General features: G+C 42.7%; 1 protein-coding gene across 3 annotated transcripts in view; it reads left to right on the plus strand.

Moving 5' to 3' along the window:
* IGF1R (insulin like growth factor 1 receptor) overlaps positions 1–17,465 on the plus strand; it is a 169,312-nt gene that overhangs the window by 132,069 nt on the left and 19,778 nt on the right. For 2 of the 3 annotated variants that reach the window (XM_054272527.1, XM_054272529.1), the window contains exons 6-16: positions 2,156–2,370; positions 4,344–4,470; positions 5,698–5,936; positions 6,387–6,554; positions 6,722–6,926; positions 11,083–11,369; positions 12,769–12,905; positions 13,205–13,364; positions 14,373–14,478; positions 15,783–15,853; positions 17,138–17,367. In XM_054272527.1, the coding sequence (XP_054128502.1) occupies positions 2,156–2,370; positions 4,344–4,470; positions 5,698–5,936; positions 6,387–6,554; positions 6,722–6,926; positions 11,083–11,369; positions 12,769–12,905; positions 13,205–13,364; positions 14,373–14,478; positions 15,783–15,853; positions 17,138–17,367 (1,945 nt within the window). The remainder of the gene's footprint in view (positions 1–2,155; positions 2,371–4,343; positions 4,471–5,697; positions 5,937–6,386; positions 6,555–6,721; positions 6,927–11,082; positions 11,370–12,768; positions 12,906–13,204; positions 13,365–14,372; positions 14,479–15,782; positions 15,854–17,137; positions 17,368–17,465) is intronic. The other variant, XM_054272528.1, reaches the window with a different exon arrangement.

Consider the following 17,465-nt stretch of genomic DNA (forward strand, 5'->3'; position numbering starts at 1 on the left):
AGGAGCAAGTGGGGAGATGATGACTGAGGAGGAGTTTCAGTTGGGGCACTGACCTGCTCTGATGTTGTGTTTCAACCTCTGCAGCAAACTGGGGGACAGCCTGTAAAATCCAAACAACCTCCCCCCTGTTTTCTACACCATTTTGAGGCAGAGGCATCAGCTGTCAGGCCTCTTGGAAGCTGTGAACAGGATCTCTAGCTGTTGTGTGGTTCCTCACTGAGGAATTCACGGCTTGTTTTCCTGGAATCATTGTTGTCAGGGTGTGGTGAGCTGAGACAGTCTTCAGGAGAGCAGCAAGGCCTGATGTAAGCACAGCATTCCAGCAGAGCAGGCGCCCTGTGCTGAGGGTGGGTGTGGGGAGTGAATGACACCCTCCAGACCTGTGTTGTCACCTGGCTGCAGTGCAGGCTCCCATGGGGATGCTCCTCAGCTCTGTGCTGATTTTGGGGGGGGGTTTCTCAGCTCCCTGTGTGTGAATGAAGTTTGGAAAAATGAGTTGGGTAGTTTCTACACGGAGGTGTGAGGCTGGATTTGTATGGAGGTTTCAGAAACTCATATATTTAGCTCTTTAACCAAGGCAAGAAAACACTGAACTTTAGTAAGGTGCAGTACTTTGAAATCAACACAAGGTTTGGTGGTGTCTGTCAAATCCCACAGGCACTTCAACATCCTTGTTCTCTACTGGCAGAAAGCATTTAAAGCACAAACATGTCTCTGCTCTCTTGTTAACTGAGCACATTCTTCTCAGCATCTGTGTGAAGTGGTACCAGGTATAGCAACTTCATTAGAAATCAAGTCCTGGGTAATTAGAGGACAGATGGAAATAAGAAAAACAACTTGTCTTTCACATTATTCTGAAAATATGCTCTGCATTACAAGAAATGCAAATCTGTGCAGATTGGAGCCAAATACAAAGTTTTTGTTTCCGATTGGGTGAGGGAGGAAGTAATGCTAAATTTTAAATGGAATAATTGATGGAAAACCATAAATGAATAATATGACAGCTTTTTATGAGCCCTGTGGTTTGTTTGTCACATTTCCCTGCAGAAACTCTGTAGTTAGAAGGGTTTGTAGAAAGCCCAGTGTAGCTCTGTTCACAAGGGCTCAGCAGTGTAAGATGGGCTTCATTGTGTTCATAGTGGATTTTGTGTTGCTGTAGTTAATGATGAAGGAACTTCCCAGCAGAGTGAAATAAATACTGCCATGGTGGGTTATCTTGATTTAGGTTCATCAGCTACACAGACCTTTATCTCATTTCCCAGTGGTGCATTCCTGTCCCTGCTATCCCAAATATCAGTGGCCCTGCAGGTGTTGTCTTGCAGCTGATGTAGAGCCTACAATCTTGCTTCTGTTGCATGGATGCTTTTTTTCCCAATTCAGCCCAATTGAGTAGTACCAGGAATTTCTTCATAATATTTAATAGGGCTTTCATAATATTTAATAGGCCTTTTACATACAGCTTTGTATACAGTATCTGTGGAAATAAAGGATGTGCATGTTATTCCAGGGCTGTGCTTAGGGAGTGGGCTCAGCACAGCTGCCTGTGTTTAGTTCTGTGCTCTCAAATGTGGATCCTGTGCAGTCAGTACAACTGTTTGCTGTTGGGTTTTGATGTACAGGTGCAGCTGTACTTGGCACAATGTAGGAAATAAATCTTTATTGGGCCAAGAGGTAGAACAGAAAGGCAAGGAAACATCACTATGCAAACTCTTAGAGTTGCTTTGTAAACATAAGCAAGAGCTGTGTTAATGACTGTGTTTTATTGTCAGAACTCCAGAAGGCTTTTCCTTCCATAAAGTATCTAAGGTTACTGCTTCCCATTTGCTACCAAATGGAAAATCCAGTGTAGAGACCTGCTGTTCAGAGGACATGAATTTATATATTCCTCACAGCAGCTCCTATACAACTCTTAAAACACGTTGGAGTGAGGTGGAGATGATGTGGTGTCACTTTTGAGTCCTGTGTCACCCTCATGTCCTTGCCCCCTAAACAGCCAGGGTTAACTTGCTCCAGGGAAGAGAAGAAAGCCCTTTGCTGAACACCAGTTTAAAGTAAGAGGGAGCAAACCCAGTATTTCAAAGTTTTCTTATAGTAAAGTACTTTGTTGGACTGAGCTGTGAATTAAACTATTTTTTCTTCAAAAACTTCCTTCTAGGAATTACTCCTTCTATGTGCTTGACAACCACAATCTTCAGCAGCTGTGGGACTGGAACCATCATAACTTGACAATCAGTGAGGGGAAAATGTACTTTGCATTTAATCCTAAACTGTGTGTTTCTGAGATTTACCGTATGGAGGAGGTGTCAGGAACCAAGGGACGACAGAGCAAAGGAGATATAAATCCAAGGAACAATGGGGAGAGAGCCTCTTGTAAGTAAACAGACAAAAAGATCTCAGTGCCAACTGCATAGGGGGGTGTCACAAGAACAAACCCAACGTGATGATGCATTGCTGACCATTGCAATATTTACAGTTTGGGATTTGCAGGAGGCTTTCAGCCCTTCTGTTTGTTCATGCTTTAAATTGGAGCTGTGAAAGTACCTTCACATGAGTGGAAAATGATGTGGTTACACAATCCCTATCTCATCTGTAAAACCCACTTGTCTGAGATGACTTCTTCCCAAATTCTTTTGTGACAACAGCAGCAGATAACAATAGGAGTGTACCTGGAAAATGAGAAATGAAATCCAGTAGTTTGGTGTATCCAGCAAGGAGCAATTTCTCAGTCTCCTTTGGAACTGTGCATCATTATAGGGATTTTCCTTTCTTGGATACTTATTCTTTCTTGATGCTAAGGAAGCTACTGAATAACAATTCCAGAGACACCAAAACAAACTGTTTCTGTTACATTCAGCTGCAGTTAAGCTCCTGCCTTAGACTGTACCTGGTTGCTAGAAATGCTTGTTTCAAACTTATTTTGCTCTGCTTTGTTTTCAAATTACTTGCTTTTGAATTCAGAAGACTTTTTACTCTTCTGCAATATTAGGCTTGAGCATATCTGCATTTAATTCTGGATTCTGCAATGGTCAGAGTTATTGGAAAGTCCTCTCTTGGCTTTGGTGGCTTGCACATCAGGTCTCCAGGTGTAACAACACATTTAAAAGCAATCTCTCTTCTAGGAATTAAGAATGCCTACAAGTTTCACCTCAAACCCTTAAAACTGGCAGTGCTTTTTTCCCGTGGTCTCTTCGTGGTGTTTTTGGAGCTGAGTAAACTAAAATGGACCTTGTGTATAAGTCAAGTCCCCTTGTTGTGGATGGTGCTTACAAAACTAGGACACGTAGTCTGCTGAATGTCTCTTTGGGCGCGCTGCAGACACGCAGATGGCCCAGATCCTGGTTGTAAGCACCCTCCATTCTTTGCACGTTCAATAGAGCAAAGCCTTGCAGTCCTGGAGGAGTTACAGACACACAGCCAGGCCTTACTACCACTGAGGCCAGTGCCAGCCGCTGCCTGCTTTTTTAAGAAACCAGCACAGAAAGCTTTCTGATTCTGAGAAGGGCAAAAGAATCAACAAAAGCTCAACTGCCTTTGCAAAGATAGCACCAACAGTGCCAGTGTACACGAGGGTGAAAACCTCTTTATTTTCAGAGCTTCTATGGAACATTAGAAACCAGCTCACAGTTGACAGAACACAATTTCTTCATCCAAGAATTAAGTTTTTAAAATGCTATTTTGTTTTGGGTTGGAAAGCTCAGTGAGTTGGTAGTGGGAAGCCATTCATTTCAAAGCTGTGGGCTTCCATCCAGGTCTGTTCAGAAGAGTAGCTGGAAGCTGCTGCCATCAAATGGTTGTGCCGTATATGAACTGAGTTTTGGAGTTCTTGGTCCAGCCTCTGATGAATGGGAATGTAAACTCCTTTGTCTTTTCCATGTTGTTCAGTCTTCAGAAAAACAAATGGTAGTTGTCAAAAGTTGTCCTGGAGAGTGAGCACACAGAGGCCGGTGACTGCTCCGCGCGTGCTTTGGAGCCAGATGATGAATTCAGCGCTTCCAAATCCAGTCCTGTGGATAAACAGGGCTTCCATTCCTCCCTCAGGGAGACTCTGAAGTAGTTTTCAAGAGCTTTCTGATGATGCATTAAAAGAAAATCCGCTTCAAAAAAAATTAATAACAAGTGGCTCAAGCATTTTTTAAACTGATTGCCAAGGTCACTGCTTACCCTTAAGCACTCAAATGTAGTAGGAGGAAAGAGGAAGCTCTACAGAGACCAAGGCTGTTGGTATCCTGTGGTGTTGTAGGTGCTACTGGAAAGGCTCATTAGCTAAAACCAATATCTAAGAAACAAGAAACACAAAGTGATGTAATGCCAACTCTGGCATATCCTCTTCCTTTGCATTGCAGGTGAAAGCAAAATTCTGCATTTTGTTTCCAACACGACGCTCAAGAATCGGATTAAGCTGACATGGGAACGGTATCGCCCTCCAGATTACAGAGACCTCATCAGCTTCACTGTTTACTACAAAGAGGCGTAAGTAGATGTCATCAGGGATGAACCAGGGCAGTCCAAGGGAGGGCAGAAGATTCTGTTCCTACTGCAGGATGAGCCAGTTTGTGTATTTTATCCTCAGGTCTTGCTTTTGTTCTGATTCTTTTCTTGGTGGAGCACAAGCCGCCTTTAAAAAGAGGATTGGTCTGAATGAGTCCTACAAATGGATTGCAGATCCATCCGGAGGTTTCAGATTTGAAAAAAGAGAAAGGTGGATGGCTTGGCTCTCCTCAGGGGTCTGATTTGGAGCTCCTCCTAAGTCACCATGTTTACTGAGATATTTGCTTTCTCTAGGCAAAGAATTGACTAGAGAGCATGCCAGGTCAGGAGTTTGCCCTGCCACCTGGATGAATTGTCTGCTCAGGGTTTGGGGTTATTTGGACTATCCAGCTTTGGTCATTTCCTGCATGGGTATCTCTTGAAAATGAAGGTGTGGGGCAGTTACTGGAGAAATCCAAACTACTTGGGAGATGCCTCTGCCTTTGCATATCCTTGTAATAACTCAGATTTAAAATAATTTTAAAAACCAAATGAGCGCAGAAATAACTCTCCAAGCAGTCTGGAGGTGTGAAAGGGAGGTTTGGGATGCTGGTAATGATACATGGAGTAAAGATGTGAGACATGGAAGCACAAATGGTTCACGTCCAGCATCACTTGAAAAAGATCATTGTGATGTTCTACAATGAAGCCAGTGCTGGCAAGTGTACAGATATTAATAACAAGAATTTGTATGCTCTTTCACCAGTGTTACAACTTCTGAAAAGTAGAACTGTATAAATGTGTTTGTATTGTGTGGAAATAAATGGGTAAAAGCCCATTGCACTGGGCCAAGGCCATTCTTGAAACTCTGGGTTCTTTATGGTAAAAAGTTTGGCCTCTATCAACAACTGTGTTGAGTTGCTTCTGTTTGATATATGTTTATTTAAAGTCTAAATATGTCTGAAGCATTTCACTGCCTGTTTTGAGTAAAAAAATAAGATAAATTTAGAGGTTTTTTTGAGAATATTGCTTTATTACTCATGACTAAAACTGAACTCTGAATTTTGTACTGCTTGGAAATGCTTTTTTTTTTCTGGTATATTCTACTGTGGAAAGCAAGTAAGCTTTTTTTGTTTCATTGAGCAACTTTGAAGCGAGGCACTCATACATATATGACAGTCTTTGGGAGAAAATAACTATTTGTGCTACTTTTTTCTTTGAATATTTCAGACCATTCAAAAATGTGACAGAGTATGACGGGCAAGATGCGTGTGGCTCCAATAGCTGGAACATGGTTGATGTTGACCTGCCACCAAACAAAGAGAACAATCCTGGAATTCTGCTGCAAGGGTTGAAACCTTGGACTCAGTATGCCATTTATGTCAAGGCTGTTACCCTCACAATGATGGAAAATCATCATATTCATGGAGCAAAAAGTGAAATTATATATATTCGAACCAATGCTGCAGGTGAGATGCTGGAGTCTGGGGTGAGAGATTGATAATGCTGCAGGTGTGATTAGTGCATTATTGTGCAAGATCTGTTGTTGATACAGAAATAAAATTTATATGCAGATTATGTGCATAGTGCTAGCAGTTTCACTAATTATGAAAGTAGTATTAAAATTTGAATTAAAACTGGTTTTTTAGATACTATTTTCATTAGGAACTATGGGAGCTTCTTGAAGTTAGAATTGCAGGCTTTGTTCCATTGTAAGATTAATTTAAGTACAACTCTGGGTTGGGACTTGATTGCAGTTGAACCCTTAACTGTTGGCATAAGTAGAAAATCCTTTCTTTGAAATAAGTTGGTGTTTTTCCTTGCAGTATAGAAATGCATTGGGATTCATTCAAAAGCTTGCATGGAAATACATTGTAGAGTGCTCTAGATTTAAATATCTTTCTTTTTTCTTTCTCTAGTGCCATCCATTCCCCTGGATGTTATTTCAGCATCCAACTCCTCATCCCAGCTGATTGTGAAGTGGAATCCTCCCTCTCTTCCCAATGGGAACCTCTCCTACTACATCGTGCGCTGGCAGCAGCAGCCTCAGGACAGTTACCTGTACAGACACAACTACTGCTCCAAAGGTAGGAGAGCCAAAGGCTCTTGTGTGGAAATGCCTGGGACTCTGCCTGCCAGGGCTCTTCACTGGCAAGAGCTAAATAACAGCCAGTAGAGGGGATGGATAAATAGGGATTATTGCTGTATCCCTGATCTGGAGAGAAAGAAATCAACTCTGTTCTTTTCTTTCAAGATAAAGTCCCGATTCGAAGATATGCTGATGGGACCATTGATACAGAAGAAGCCACTGAGCCCACCAAGCCAGAGGGCTGTGGGGGAGAAAAAGGACCTTGCTGTGCTTGTCCCAAGACAGAGGCAGAGAAGCAGGCGGAGAAGGAGGAAGCAGAGTACCGGAAAGTCTTTGAGAACTTCCTTCACAACTCCATCTTTGTCCCCAGGTAATGGTTTTGGACACTTCTTTGGAGGCAGGGCTGATAATTTCATTTTTAGCATTTCCTATAGGTTTCCTGGACATGGCAGCACACAGAAACACCTGGAACACTAAACATTACCTTTCCTTTCATGTGAGACATTCCACTGCTTTACTTTGCAGTTTCTCTTATTTGCCGATTTTCATTTCTTTCTTTCAATTCTAGCCCATAGTAAGGGTTCTTACCTGTATTGATCAAGGATTTCAGTGATGGTTTCTTTTCAGACTCAAGAGTCACTTAAGGAGCTTGTTGTCTCTAAGGGTTTTAGAGACAAGCAACACGAGGCAGACAGAGGGTTTCAGATGTGATTTATCTCTAAATAACCATTTAAGTGCTTGTGCTCCTAATGTGAATTTATCTTTGAAATTAAGGGCACAGTTGCCTCACAGAATTGAAACTGGTTTCCTTTTCTCACTGCACTAATTGCAAAGGTCTTGTGTGTTTCCTGGGTCAGCACTGCAGAGAAGTATTAAATATTTCCACTCTCCCACCATAAACACCTGCTTACATGTTAAGTGGAATTGTAATGATTCTCTGCTGCAACACAGAGTAGATTCTACTGAATTAATTGGTGATTTTGATCCTCGAGTTTCCAATTTATCTTTCAGGTAAGGTGTTGTTACTTAGGGTGGTTGGATGCTGGGGCAGGGCACACAGTGTGCAGCTGTTGTGTTACAGTCTTTAATGCACTGTTAGATCTCAGTGGTGCACCTTGTCTCATTCTCCCTCCTGGGAGGGGAAGTCCATGGTCAAATCCTGTGTTTGAGAAGTGTGGTGTGGCATTGCTGCTTCATTGATGCTGGTTCAAATCGTTCTCCATTGTGATTTTTTTGGACTTTTATTCGAGGATGCGTTGGATTGACTTGTTGGGGTTGAGACTTTGATATTTACAATGCTTCTTATCTTTATCCAAAGCATGAGGAGCTAAATACTGCCTCTCTTGGGAGGTGTGAAGTATCTTATCTGAGCTGTGTTGGGGTCACACTGAGCATTTGTGCAGTGATGATGAGGAGCAGCAGCAGCCAAGATCAGGTACAGGGAAGTTCCAGCCTCCATGTCTGATCATGATGGAAATGCTGAGCCGTGGGAAAAAACAAGATCTGATTTTGGACTTCATGAAATAGCACAGTGAGGAGTTTTGAAAGCCATGTGTCAAGTCTAAACTACTTGAAAGTCTGTTGAAAAGGGAGTTTTTCTGTTTTCCTAAACACTTGTAATTCAGAATGTGTTGTCTTCTCCCAAATTTTCTTGCAGTCCTGCCCCCCTCCAAGAAAACTCATGGAACCTTGAACTCAGTAACAATAAACTGATCAGTTCACAGAGAATTTCCTGAAAGCTTGTCTTTTTCTCTTAAATTACTGCCATTAGAGTGTTTTGGAACAGCAGGAGCAGATAAGGGACAATGCTCAGCAATAGCTGCATAGCCAAGCAACTTTTAAGAGACTGTATGTCAAGAAAATGAAAGTTTATGAGCTGGTGAGACATCTCCATGGGACAAATCTAAGCAGTTTGTTACTTGATGTAATTTTTTTTCTCTTTTTCCCAAGGGAGAAGTTAATTAATGTGTTAGTGCAAGCCTCAATAGTAGTATTTGTTTCCAGAGTGCTACCTGTGTCCAGGTTATTATGAAAGAGTTGCAGTATGTAATACAGCGTGAAAGTATTTGACTGAAGATTGTTTAAGAAGTCTGTTGATCTAATCTCTTGTGTAACTTCTGGATGACCCCACGTGTGTTAGTGCCATGGTGGATTTCAAACAGGACTCTGCTTAGCCATGAAGAGGCACTGACTACCAGAGGAGAATGAGTTTCTTCAAGGTTTTTGTTTTCTCTAATGAGCAGGATGGGACAGGCTCTGTGTGTAGTCTGAGCAATTAAAATTGCCATCAACTACAGAAAGCGTGAGCTTTGCTGTTAAATAGCCCAAGTTTTTTTTTAATGTTTTTTATTTGATTGAATTTTTAGTGTTATTTTTCATTTTTGTCTTGCATTTCTTTTCCTTCTTCTCCCTTAATAGAATAAATGATTTTTCAAGTTTTTATCTCTAGACTTTTCCTTACTTCCTTAGATGCTTGTTTTTTGCCTTTATCTCTGAATTTCTTGAATGCAGGAAGCTGCTTGACCAAAAAAGCACTGAGGTCAAAATCTCATGATGTTTTAATTACTTTTGCATTGTGGTTATCCTGGAGCTCTTTTCTCTTCCTGACACCACTGTAGTTTTCACCAACAAGTTTTGTGTTCCTTTATCTTTTTCTCCAAAGACAAGGTAGGGCTGTACTCCTCTCCACCCCCAGATACCACCAGAGATTTGAAGCTCCACACATCCCATAAAAGCGGTGAAAAGTCAGGCCTTTTGGGTTCTTGCATTGGCACATGCTTTTGTGGTTGATTAAAAATGAACTTTTTATTTTCACTGCTTTAACCACAGCATCTGTGCAAATGTTCATCAGTTCAGGGTTAGGCATCCAACTTCTTACTGATGAGAAGTTTGTTCTTTCCACTGAGCTAAAGCAGTAAATCAATACATTGTAAGCAGGGTGAATAGGTTTAGTAACTTCCATAGATACCAGTGTAGACAAGGCACAAATGCTTCTGTCCTATGAAATTGCCTTAACTGACAAGATATTCACTTGTGTATTGCTTAAACAATTTGGTGCTAACTTAGGAAATTCTTTCTTGTCTGTGTTTATTTCTGTGACGTGGTTTACATGGTGGTTAGAGTGTCAAAACGACTACTCACTACGTAGTAAAGGGATTTTGGAAATTTTTGTAGTGAGCTCCTAAAGAAAAAAATCCTTCCAGCCTCTGCCAGAAGGTTTCAAAACTGAGTGAGCCCGTTCTTGGCTCTCTCTGCAGCATGCTGCTCTGTGGCTGCATGTACTCAGATGATATATTTGACAGTGAATTAAGTTCTCCTGTTGAGTCATCTTTCCTCCTGTTGTGTGTTCAAGGGAGGCCTCATTTGCCTGATTTGTAACTTGCTCTTTGGTGGGGCTGTTGGACCTCATGCTCTTGGCACCTGTTGCACTGGCCAGGTGTTCCATGGGCACTGGTGAAGGGATTTCAGGGATAGGATTCAAGCCCAAATTGGTTTTGTAGTGTGACTGTTCTACCTTTCTCCTGTCCCTCCCCTGGGGTGTTGCTTTCTGGGTTTGAGCATTCCTGCAGCCCTTGGAGACAAAGGGGCAGGAGCAGTAATGCCAGATGGCCCCGTGTAGTTGGTGCTCCTGTACAGAACAGCCTCAGATCTGGGGCAGAACCAAGGGCCAGGTCCAGTGTGGCCACAGGGTGTTGGTTACCTGATCCATGTGGTTCTCAGAATATGTTGATCCTTGTCCTGTCCCTTGGGGCTGTCCACTACAGCAGTTCCCTGGGCTTGAGAAAGCAATAGTGTGGTTGTAAATCCTCAACTTTTTAACTCTGCTTAAATTTCACCAGATGCCTGTAAGGCAAAGCTGCTCATTGAACTTTTGCCTCCACACAATATAAGTGCTGAGTTTTCTTACATAGGAGGATTGTTCCTTTGCAGAGCTTTTGTTTGGGTGAGAGAAGCAGAGATACACAGATGACCACCCGAGTGGTGGTGAATCTTCATGGCCTTCAGCTGCCTTCCAAGGTTTTTCCTCTCAGTGCAGTACATTCTAATTTCATCACAACTGCAAAGCTAACTCTCAGTAGGCTCAGCTTCCTTTGCTAATCCAGCAAACTTCAAAACAGTTTTTCCCCCCCTAACCTTTTCAACCTTTACCACCTGATTTTTATTTCAAGAATCAGCATCACTGTCATTGAACCACTAATCCAGGATGCTTTTTGAGTAATGGTGAAGCTGTTGGTTTATTGTGTTAGGTCAGAAGTTTGCACATTCATCTTGGGGTGCAGTGTGAGCTTCAGAGATTTGGTTGGTTCCTGACCAAAAGAGAGAGAAATGACATGTGCTGACACGTGACCGTTTCAGATTTAAAGAAAGTTTTCCTCTTGTTTTGCAGTTTCCTTTATTTAGTTTTTTATTAGCTGTTGCCTGTTTCGCTGGGGTGTTTGGCACAGTTTTCTGGAGAAGAACGTGGATTTTCTGGAGAAATGGATTTTCTCTAAAGAGCCCTTTCTGTACCTGTGTGTGCCCCTCAGGCCCGACCGGAAGCGGAGGGACGTGTTCCGCATCGCCAACGCCACCTTGGCCACGCGGAGCAGGAACGCGACCGGGACCGAGCACTTCACCAACGCCTCCGACGCGGAGGAGAGCGAGGTGGAGTATCCCTTCTTTGAGACCAAGGTGGATGGCAAGGAGAGAACTGTCATCTCCCACCTGCAGCCTTTCACTCTTTACCGCATCGACATCCACAGCTGCAACCACGAGGCCGACACGCTCGGCTGCAGCGCGTCCAACTTCGTGTTTGCCAGAACGATGCCCTCAGGTATGCTCACAGAGATCAGGCTCAGGGGGACAAGCTCTACCAGTTAGAATTACATTGGGGTATAGTAAAAAAAAAATCCAGGCAATAGGATAAATTGGAGCTGCAAAGATTTTTTTTATTTTGTGTCCTTGGCTGGCGTGTTGTGTGCACTGAGTGATGTGTTTGAGTCTGCGCTGGGGAGCTGGAGAAAGGGAGAAGCTGACTGCCAGGATAATTAGGAGAGATTCTGTTTCCCAGCAATAGAAGTGAGACCCCCAGACATGGAGGGCTGAAAGGTTTTGTTCCTCAGCTCCCTGTGTGCTGAATAGAGCCACAGCAACGTTTCTCTGCTAATGTTTGGTTTTGCTGTGCTCACTCGGAACTGTTTGCAGATGTTGGAGTTTTGCTGGTGGGAATGTTTGCCAAATGTTTCTTCTGTCACAGTACGACCATGCATTTGTCCAGCCTGGGAACAGGAGGAATACTGTGTTTCTTTGTGCACAATCCCTGGCCTCTAGACTACTTCAAATAGGAAGCATTGAATGCTGTACTCGTCGTTGGGACTTTTGCAGATTGTACTTCTGAGAAGAATAGAGATGATTTTAGTGTAAGCTCATATGCATCCAGCAATGAGCTTCTGACTCCAGCAGATGTCTGGGGATATTGGATGCAGAATGGTAGCAATTTTGTTTTGTTAATGGAAGGAAAGGCTATCATAATCCAGATCCAGCTGTGTCAGTAAAAAAAGCAAAAAGTATTGCTTATTTCAAGGAAATAAGGAAATCTGTGAGATCAGGGAAAAGGAAAGAAGTGTTCTCAGATTTTCAACACATGCTCTGAAAATTAAAGGCTAAACAATCCTGTTTTCTTTTGTTATCTTTGAGAAGGTGGTATTTTTTCAGTCCAGACTCACACTCATTTCACATTCCTGTTAATTTTTTAATAAGTCATGTAAAATTATTAGGAACCAAATAGGGATAAAACAGTTCCTGAATTGCTGCTGAGACTGTTTTAAAAGGGGATGGATTTCCTGTGACTGTTTTAGGAAAAGGCTGTCAGTGGGGCAGATGTTGTGTGTTTACAGCTTTTTGCAGCCATTTGGTGGGAATGACTCCCTGCAATGTTTTGGTGTTGGGAAGGAAGAATCAGGTGCTAATAACCAGGAGTTTTTGGCACACAGAGCCCATGCCTGGTGGAGCTGAATGCTCTGCACTGATTTTCTGGGAACCAGTAGTTCAGACTGAGTTAATCTCCAGCAGGCCCTTGACCAATGGAGTTTGTTCCCTGGATTTGAATGGCTCTTGCTGCAGAGCTTCTGCACCTGAACACGATTCTGAACTTTCCATTTTCCTCCACTCTTGCTGAAGTTCCTGTTTCAGGCATAGGTGTTGTTCTCACATCACCTGTAAATATTTTACAGAGGGAGCAGATAACATTCCAGGAACAGTATCATGGGAAGCAAAAGAGGAAAACACTGTCTACCTGAAGTGGTTGGAGCCTGCAAATCCAAATGGGCTGATCCTGATGTATGAAATCAAATATGGGCAGCATGGCGAGGTGAGCATTTGACATTACTGCTCATAACTCCTAATTTATACACAAAAAAGGATCTTTATTTACATGCTTTTGTGTAGTGCTGCACAAACAGAAATTGTGATTTCAGACACCCAGCACCTGCCACCATGTCTTTCCTTCATTTCCTTTGAATTCTTAAATTCCACATATCTCCTTATGGTGTTTGAAGTAAGACTGATCAGGTGGGGCTTTTAGTTATAAAAATGAGCTTATCCTGCAGCTGGATTGCCTTCTCCAGAATGTGAAGATAATAACATGTGTAAATTGCTTTTTCTTTCTAGGAGAAGCGTGAATGTGTTTCCAGACAGGAATACAAGAAGCTTGGAGGAGCTAAACTGACTCACTTGAACCCTGGAAACTATTCTGCCAGAGTTCAGGCCACTTCCTTAGCTGGGAATGGCTCCTGGACTGAGCCCATCTCTTTCTATGTGCAGCCCAAATGTAAGAAAAGTGTTTATAGTCTGTGTCAAATTGGGGGTTTATTGTCTTTTTAATAATTCCTGGTGTTGATGTGACTGAGTATCTGAGCCTTTTGCCTCTGAACACTCCTCTCACTTGCTGATGGTTCTTTGGGAACTCTGGTCCATTTTTTTGGCAAGTGTTGACAGCCAGGAGGGGTGTGTGAGCTGTGGTCCTTTCCCTGCAGCTCTGGGTGTCTGTGAGGGGTGCACCCAGGTGTGGGGTGGAGAACACCCTGCTGTGGCTTCCTGGGCTGTGCAGCTATGGTGGGAATGTGATGTTAGCTATAACAGGGAGCTGCCACGTACAAAACCTGTGTCAACAAGGCACACCTGCTTAAAACTGCAAAATAACTGGAGAAACAAATCATTTGTGTAGATTTTTGGCTGGCAGGTTGACCTGTTCTGAGTGACATTTGATAAAAAAGGTGTACTGATGAAAGGGCGATGCTGGTCCTGACAATGGGAGTAATTTATATTTTGGAAGAACATGACCACAGAGACCCTCTTTAAGACATTCTGTGTTTAGTTGTAGAGCAGATATATCCCCAGAAAACTGCAACTCCACCTTTTATCCCTTTTTTATTTTCTGGTTGCTGAACTTTGAACAATTTGAAGTAAAGAGCAGTGCATGTATATTCTGAACATGAGCAGCTGCAAGGTGAATAAAAGATGGAAAAAAAGGTGAATGTGCAAGTGAACAATTGGATATTGTTCGCTGAGGAATGCAAGTCCTTTAAGCATAACTTGTGAAAACAAAGCCCAGACAGACACTGTTCTGTACAAAATTAATGCCTTTCAGTGTCTGCTTTCTTGTTTCACTCATCTGCAGGCAGGGAGGGTTTCCGAGTGCATTTTTCCACATCAGACAAGAAAATGAGAACTTTGATTTCTTCCCTGTATGGAAATACACTGAGTGGGTATTGAATGTTTCTTTGTTAACAGAGGTTTTATAGAAAGCCTGATACAATTGTTTTCTTGTTGGTTGCAGCAGCAAACTATGGAAACTTCCTGCACTTGGTAATTGTGCTCCCTATTGCTCTGCTGCTCATCCTTGGGGGATTGCTGATAATGCTCTATGTCTTTAACAAAAAGAGGTGAGTTCCATGTGATGGTGCAGGAGGGGGATTGTTTATTTTCAAATCTGTGCCTGTGGAGTGAGTTAGAGATTAAAGAGAAATGCCATTCAGAGGAGTTGAGAGGTAGATTCTGCCTTGTTGGGATGGAAAAGGAGGTGGTTTAGAGTTAGCAGCATCTGTCTGCTGCTGATGCTGGAGATATGAAAAGGGTTTTTATTGCAGTGTCATATTTGACTGGGAAGAGGAGGCTGTGAGGAACGTTTCAGTGGGGCTGTGGTAGCACACACTGGACCTGTATAACCAGAAGATTTGACTGAAATATGGGTCAATATAAATAATGAAAAGTTAGTTCCATTTAGGATAATCTGATTTTTTTTTCAAATTCTAGAGGGTTTTTTTAAGTCTTACATCCACTTAAAAAATTATATTCTGGCCAAGAGCTGTCACTGGGACTGTTCTGGTAATTTGTTCTCCTCAGTTTGTTTTTTGTAGCTAGTGATTTATTTTTTTTTTATCTCATTGAAATACATAACGAGAACTTAATAGCACTATAAATGTTCAGTCTTGCAACTTTCTAGCTGTGGATGTTTTTTATTACTTTCACATTAATTATGCTCATTGAGTGTCCCATAATTTCCAGCTCTAATTCACTGGTAGCACTGCAGTGGTACCAGTTTTGCTCAAGCTCTCCAGACAGGGCTTTGTCTCTGGTGATTACAATATCTGCTTTGCCTTCCTTAGGCTCTCCTAGGTTAAATCCCTGATAATTTTGCCTTGTTTAAACTGAATATTTTCTCTGTGAGCCTGTCTCCTGCCAAAGCTCTCAAAGTGCATTTATTACTTGTCTTATTCTGAAAATCACCCCTTTAAAACTGGGAGGTGAGGCATTGTGTGGATTTAAAAAGAAATATTGGAAACACTTAGGAAATAGTTGAATGGTATCCCCCATTTTTGTCTTTTGCTAAAAAACTTCATTCCCACAGCAGAGCTGCAGATGGTAAAGTGCATTCTCAGCCATGGGTCTCCTGGTTGCATAAAAATATAGCTTTTCTTAAAAGAAAGCTAGAAGTACCTTACGTTTACATTTTCCTGGGGCTGATTTGGTATAGAGAGGACTCCAGAACTCCTGACAAGCTATTCTGGACTGTGTTCCCATTGATTATGTGAGGTAGATAAGATCTGTTTGTCCCTTTGTCTGAAAAACTCCGTGTTCAGTAAAGAATATTCTGTGGTTGAGCAGGCAGTGGAAAAGCTGTACAAGAGATGGTCTGAAATATACTCAGATTTAAAGATAAAAGAAATAAACCCCAGTATTTCTACAGGAACAGTGACAGACTGGGCAATGGAGTCCTTTATGCTTCTGTGAACCCTGAGTACTTCAGTGCCTCAGATGGTGAGTGTGACCTTAGCTTGTGATGCTTTTACTGTCCTGTGTTCTGTTGGTGTCGGACTTTGAAAGGTATGAAACCCTAAAAGATGTGCTGTAAAGCCACTTTTCCTATTTTATTAGGACAACTCTGGAATCCACAATTGCTAATACATAAATGCCACTTCTCTGTTGAAACTGAGGAGTTTTTGAATTGTTTTCCTGGAGTTTCACCCACCTGAGGCAAATGCAGATTCAGTAGTTTCACTTTCAGATTAACATCTACTCATGCAGTGATGTTTTCACTGGAATGAAGGAAGAATGAATTAATTTGTGGTCTTTCATTCATGTTTGCCCTTTTAAGCTCTGTTTTGCCCTATTGAAACAAACCCACTACTTGAAGAAATCACAGCATCAGACAAATGTCCTTGAGGCCTCAGTTTTCCTGTTTATGGTTTAGTTTGGTGCTGCTGTTGTAGAATTCTTGCTGGAATAGTATTTCCCAAAGCCCCCAGGAGAGTAATGGGTTCACCCAGAGTGGCAGCAGACTATTTTACTGTTATTTTCTGTAGCAACACCATTAGGGTTAAAGGTCTGTCACTCTTCATGCTATAATCCTCTGTTTTCATCCTGTCATTTCACCCATGCAGGGCATGTGACACAACTGTCCCCTCCTTTGGTGACTGATAGGCAGCCGCGTCAGTGAGTGCTTGGATGTCTTCTTGCCTGAGGCAGTCCTGCCTCCTGGCAGTCACCTTCTGAGAGCTCTTTTCTGCCTCAGATCAAAGACCTGCAGCAGCAGCAGCAAGTTCTGCCTTTGCTGGTGCAATGGTGTGTGCAAGGGATCAGAATAGTGCCATGCAAAGAGCTGCTGGATCAGAGTCTGCTTCCCTCTAGCCATAAACTCAGTGTTAATAGGGAATACAGCAGACACTAAACTGATACAGATGATCAAGTCTGTTTGATGCTGTCTGGGAGAATTAGGAGAGCAAGGATTCCAAGAAAAGATTTAACCTGAAGCATTGATTTGAGCCTCTTCCCACTCTGGTTTTGGCTTTGAGGTTCCTTATTTCGATCTCAGTGTCAGTACCATAGTGAGGCCGCTTCAAGTCCCCCTTTCTTTCAGATTTATTTGTGTGCCACCATCCCCCTGCCTCTGTATGGGATAGTCCCTGGCCTGTTTGCACACATGGTGCAAGGTCTCAGCATTCTGTGTGGGGTTTGAGCCCCAGAGCTGGCAGGGCAGGGCTGTCATGGAGCAGGGAGGGATCCCAGCACTGTGGAACATCAGGGTCTGTTCTCTCTCCCCAGTTTATGTTCCTGACGAGTGGGAGGTGCCTCGGGAGAAGATCACCATGTGTCGGGAGCTGGGACAGGGCTCCTTTGGGATGGTGTACGAGGGAATAGCCAAGGGAGCGGTGAAGGATGAGCCAGAGACCAGGGTGGCCATCAAGACGGTCAACGAGTCCGCGAGCATGCGCGAGAGGATCGAGTTCCTGAACGAGGCCTCGGTGATGAAGGAGTTCAACTGTCACCATGTGGTGAGTCCTGGAGATGGGACCAGGCTGTGACTCACCAGCCCTGTGCTCATTGACACAAGGCTGTTCTGGGACTGAATTTGGGATTTTAGCTTCAACTC

The sequence above is a fragment of the Melozone crissalis genome, unplaced genomic scaffold (genome assembly GCF_028551555.1).
Source record: "Melozone crissalis strain CALT ecotype California unplaced genomic scaffold, PUWL_Pcris_2 ptg000014l_1, whole genome shotgun sequence".
NCBI lineage: Eukaryota > Metazoa > Chordata > Aves > Passeriformes > Passerellidae > Melozone > Melozone crissalis.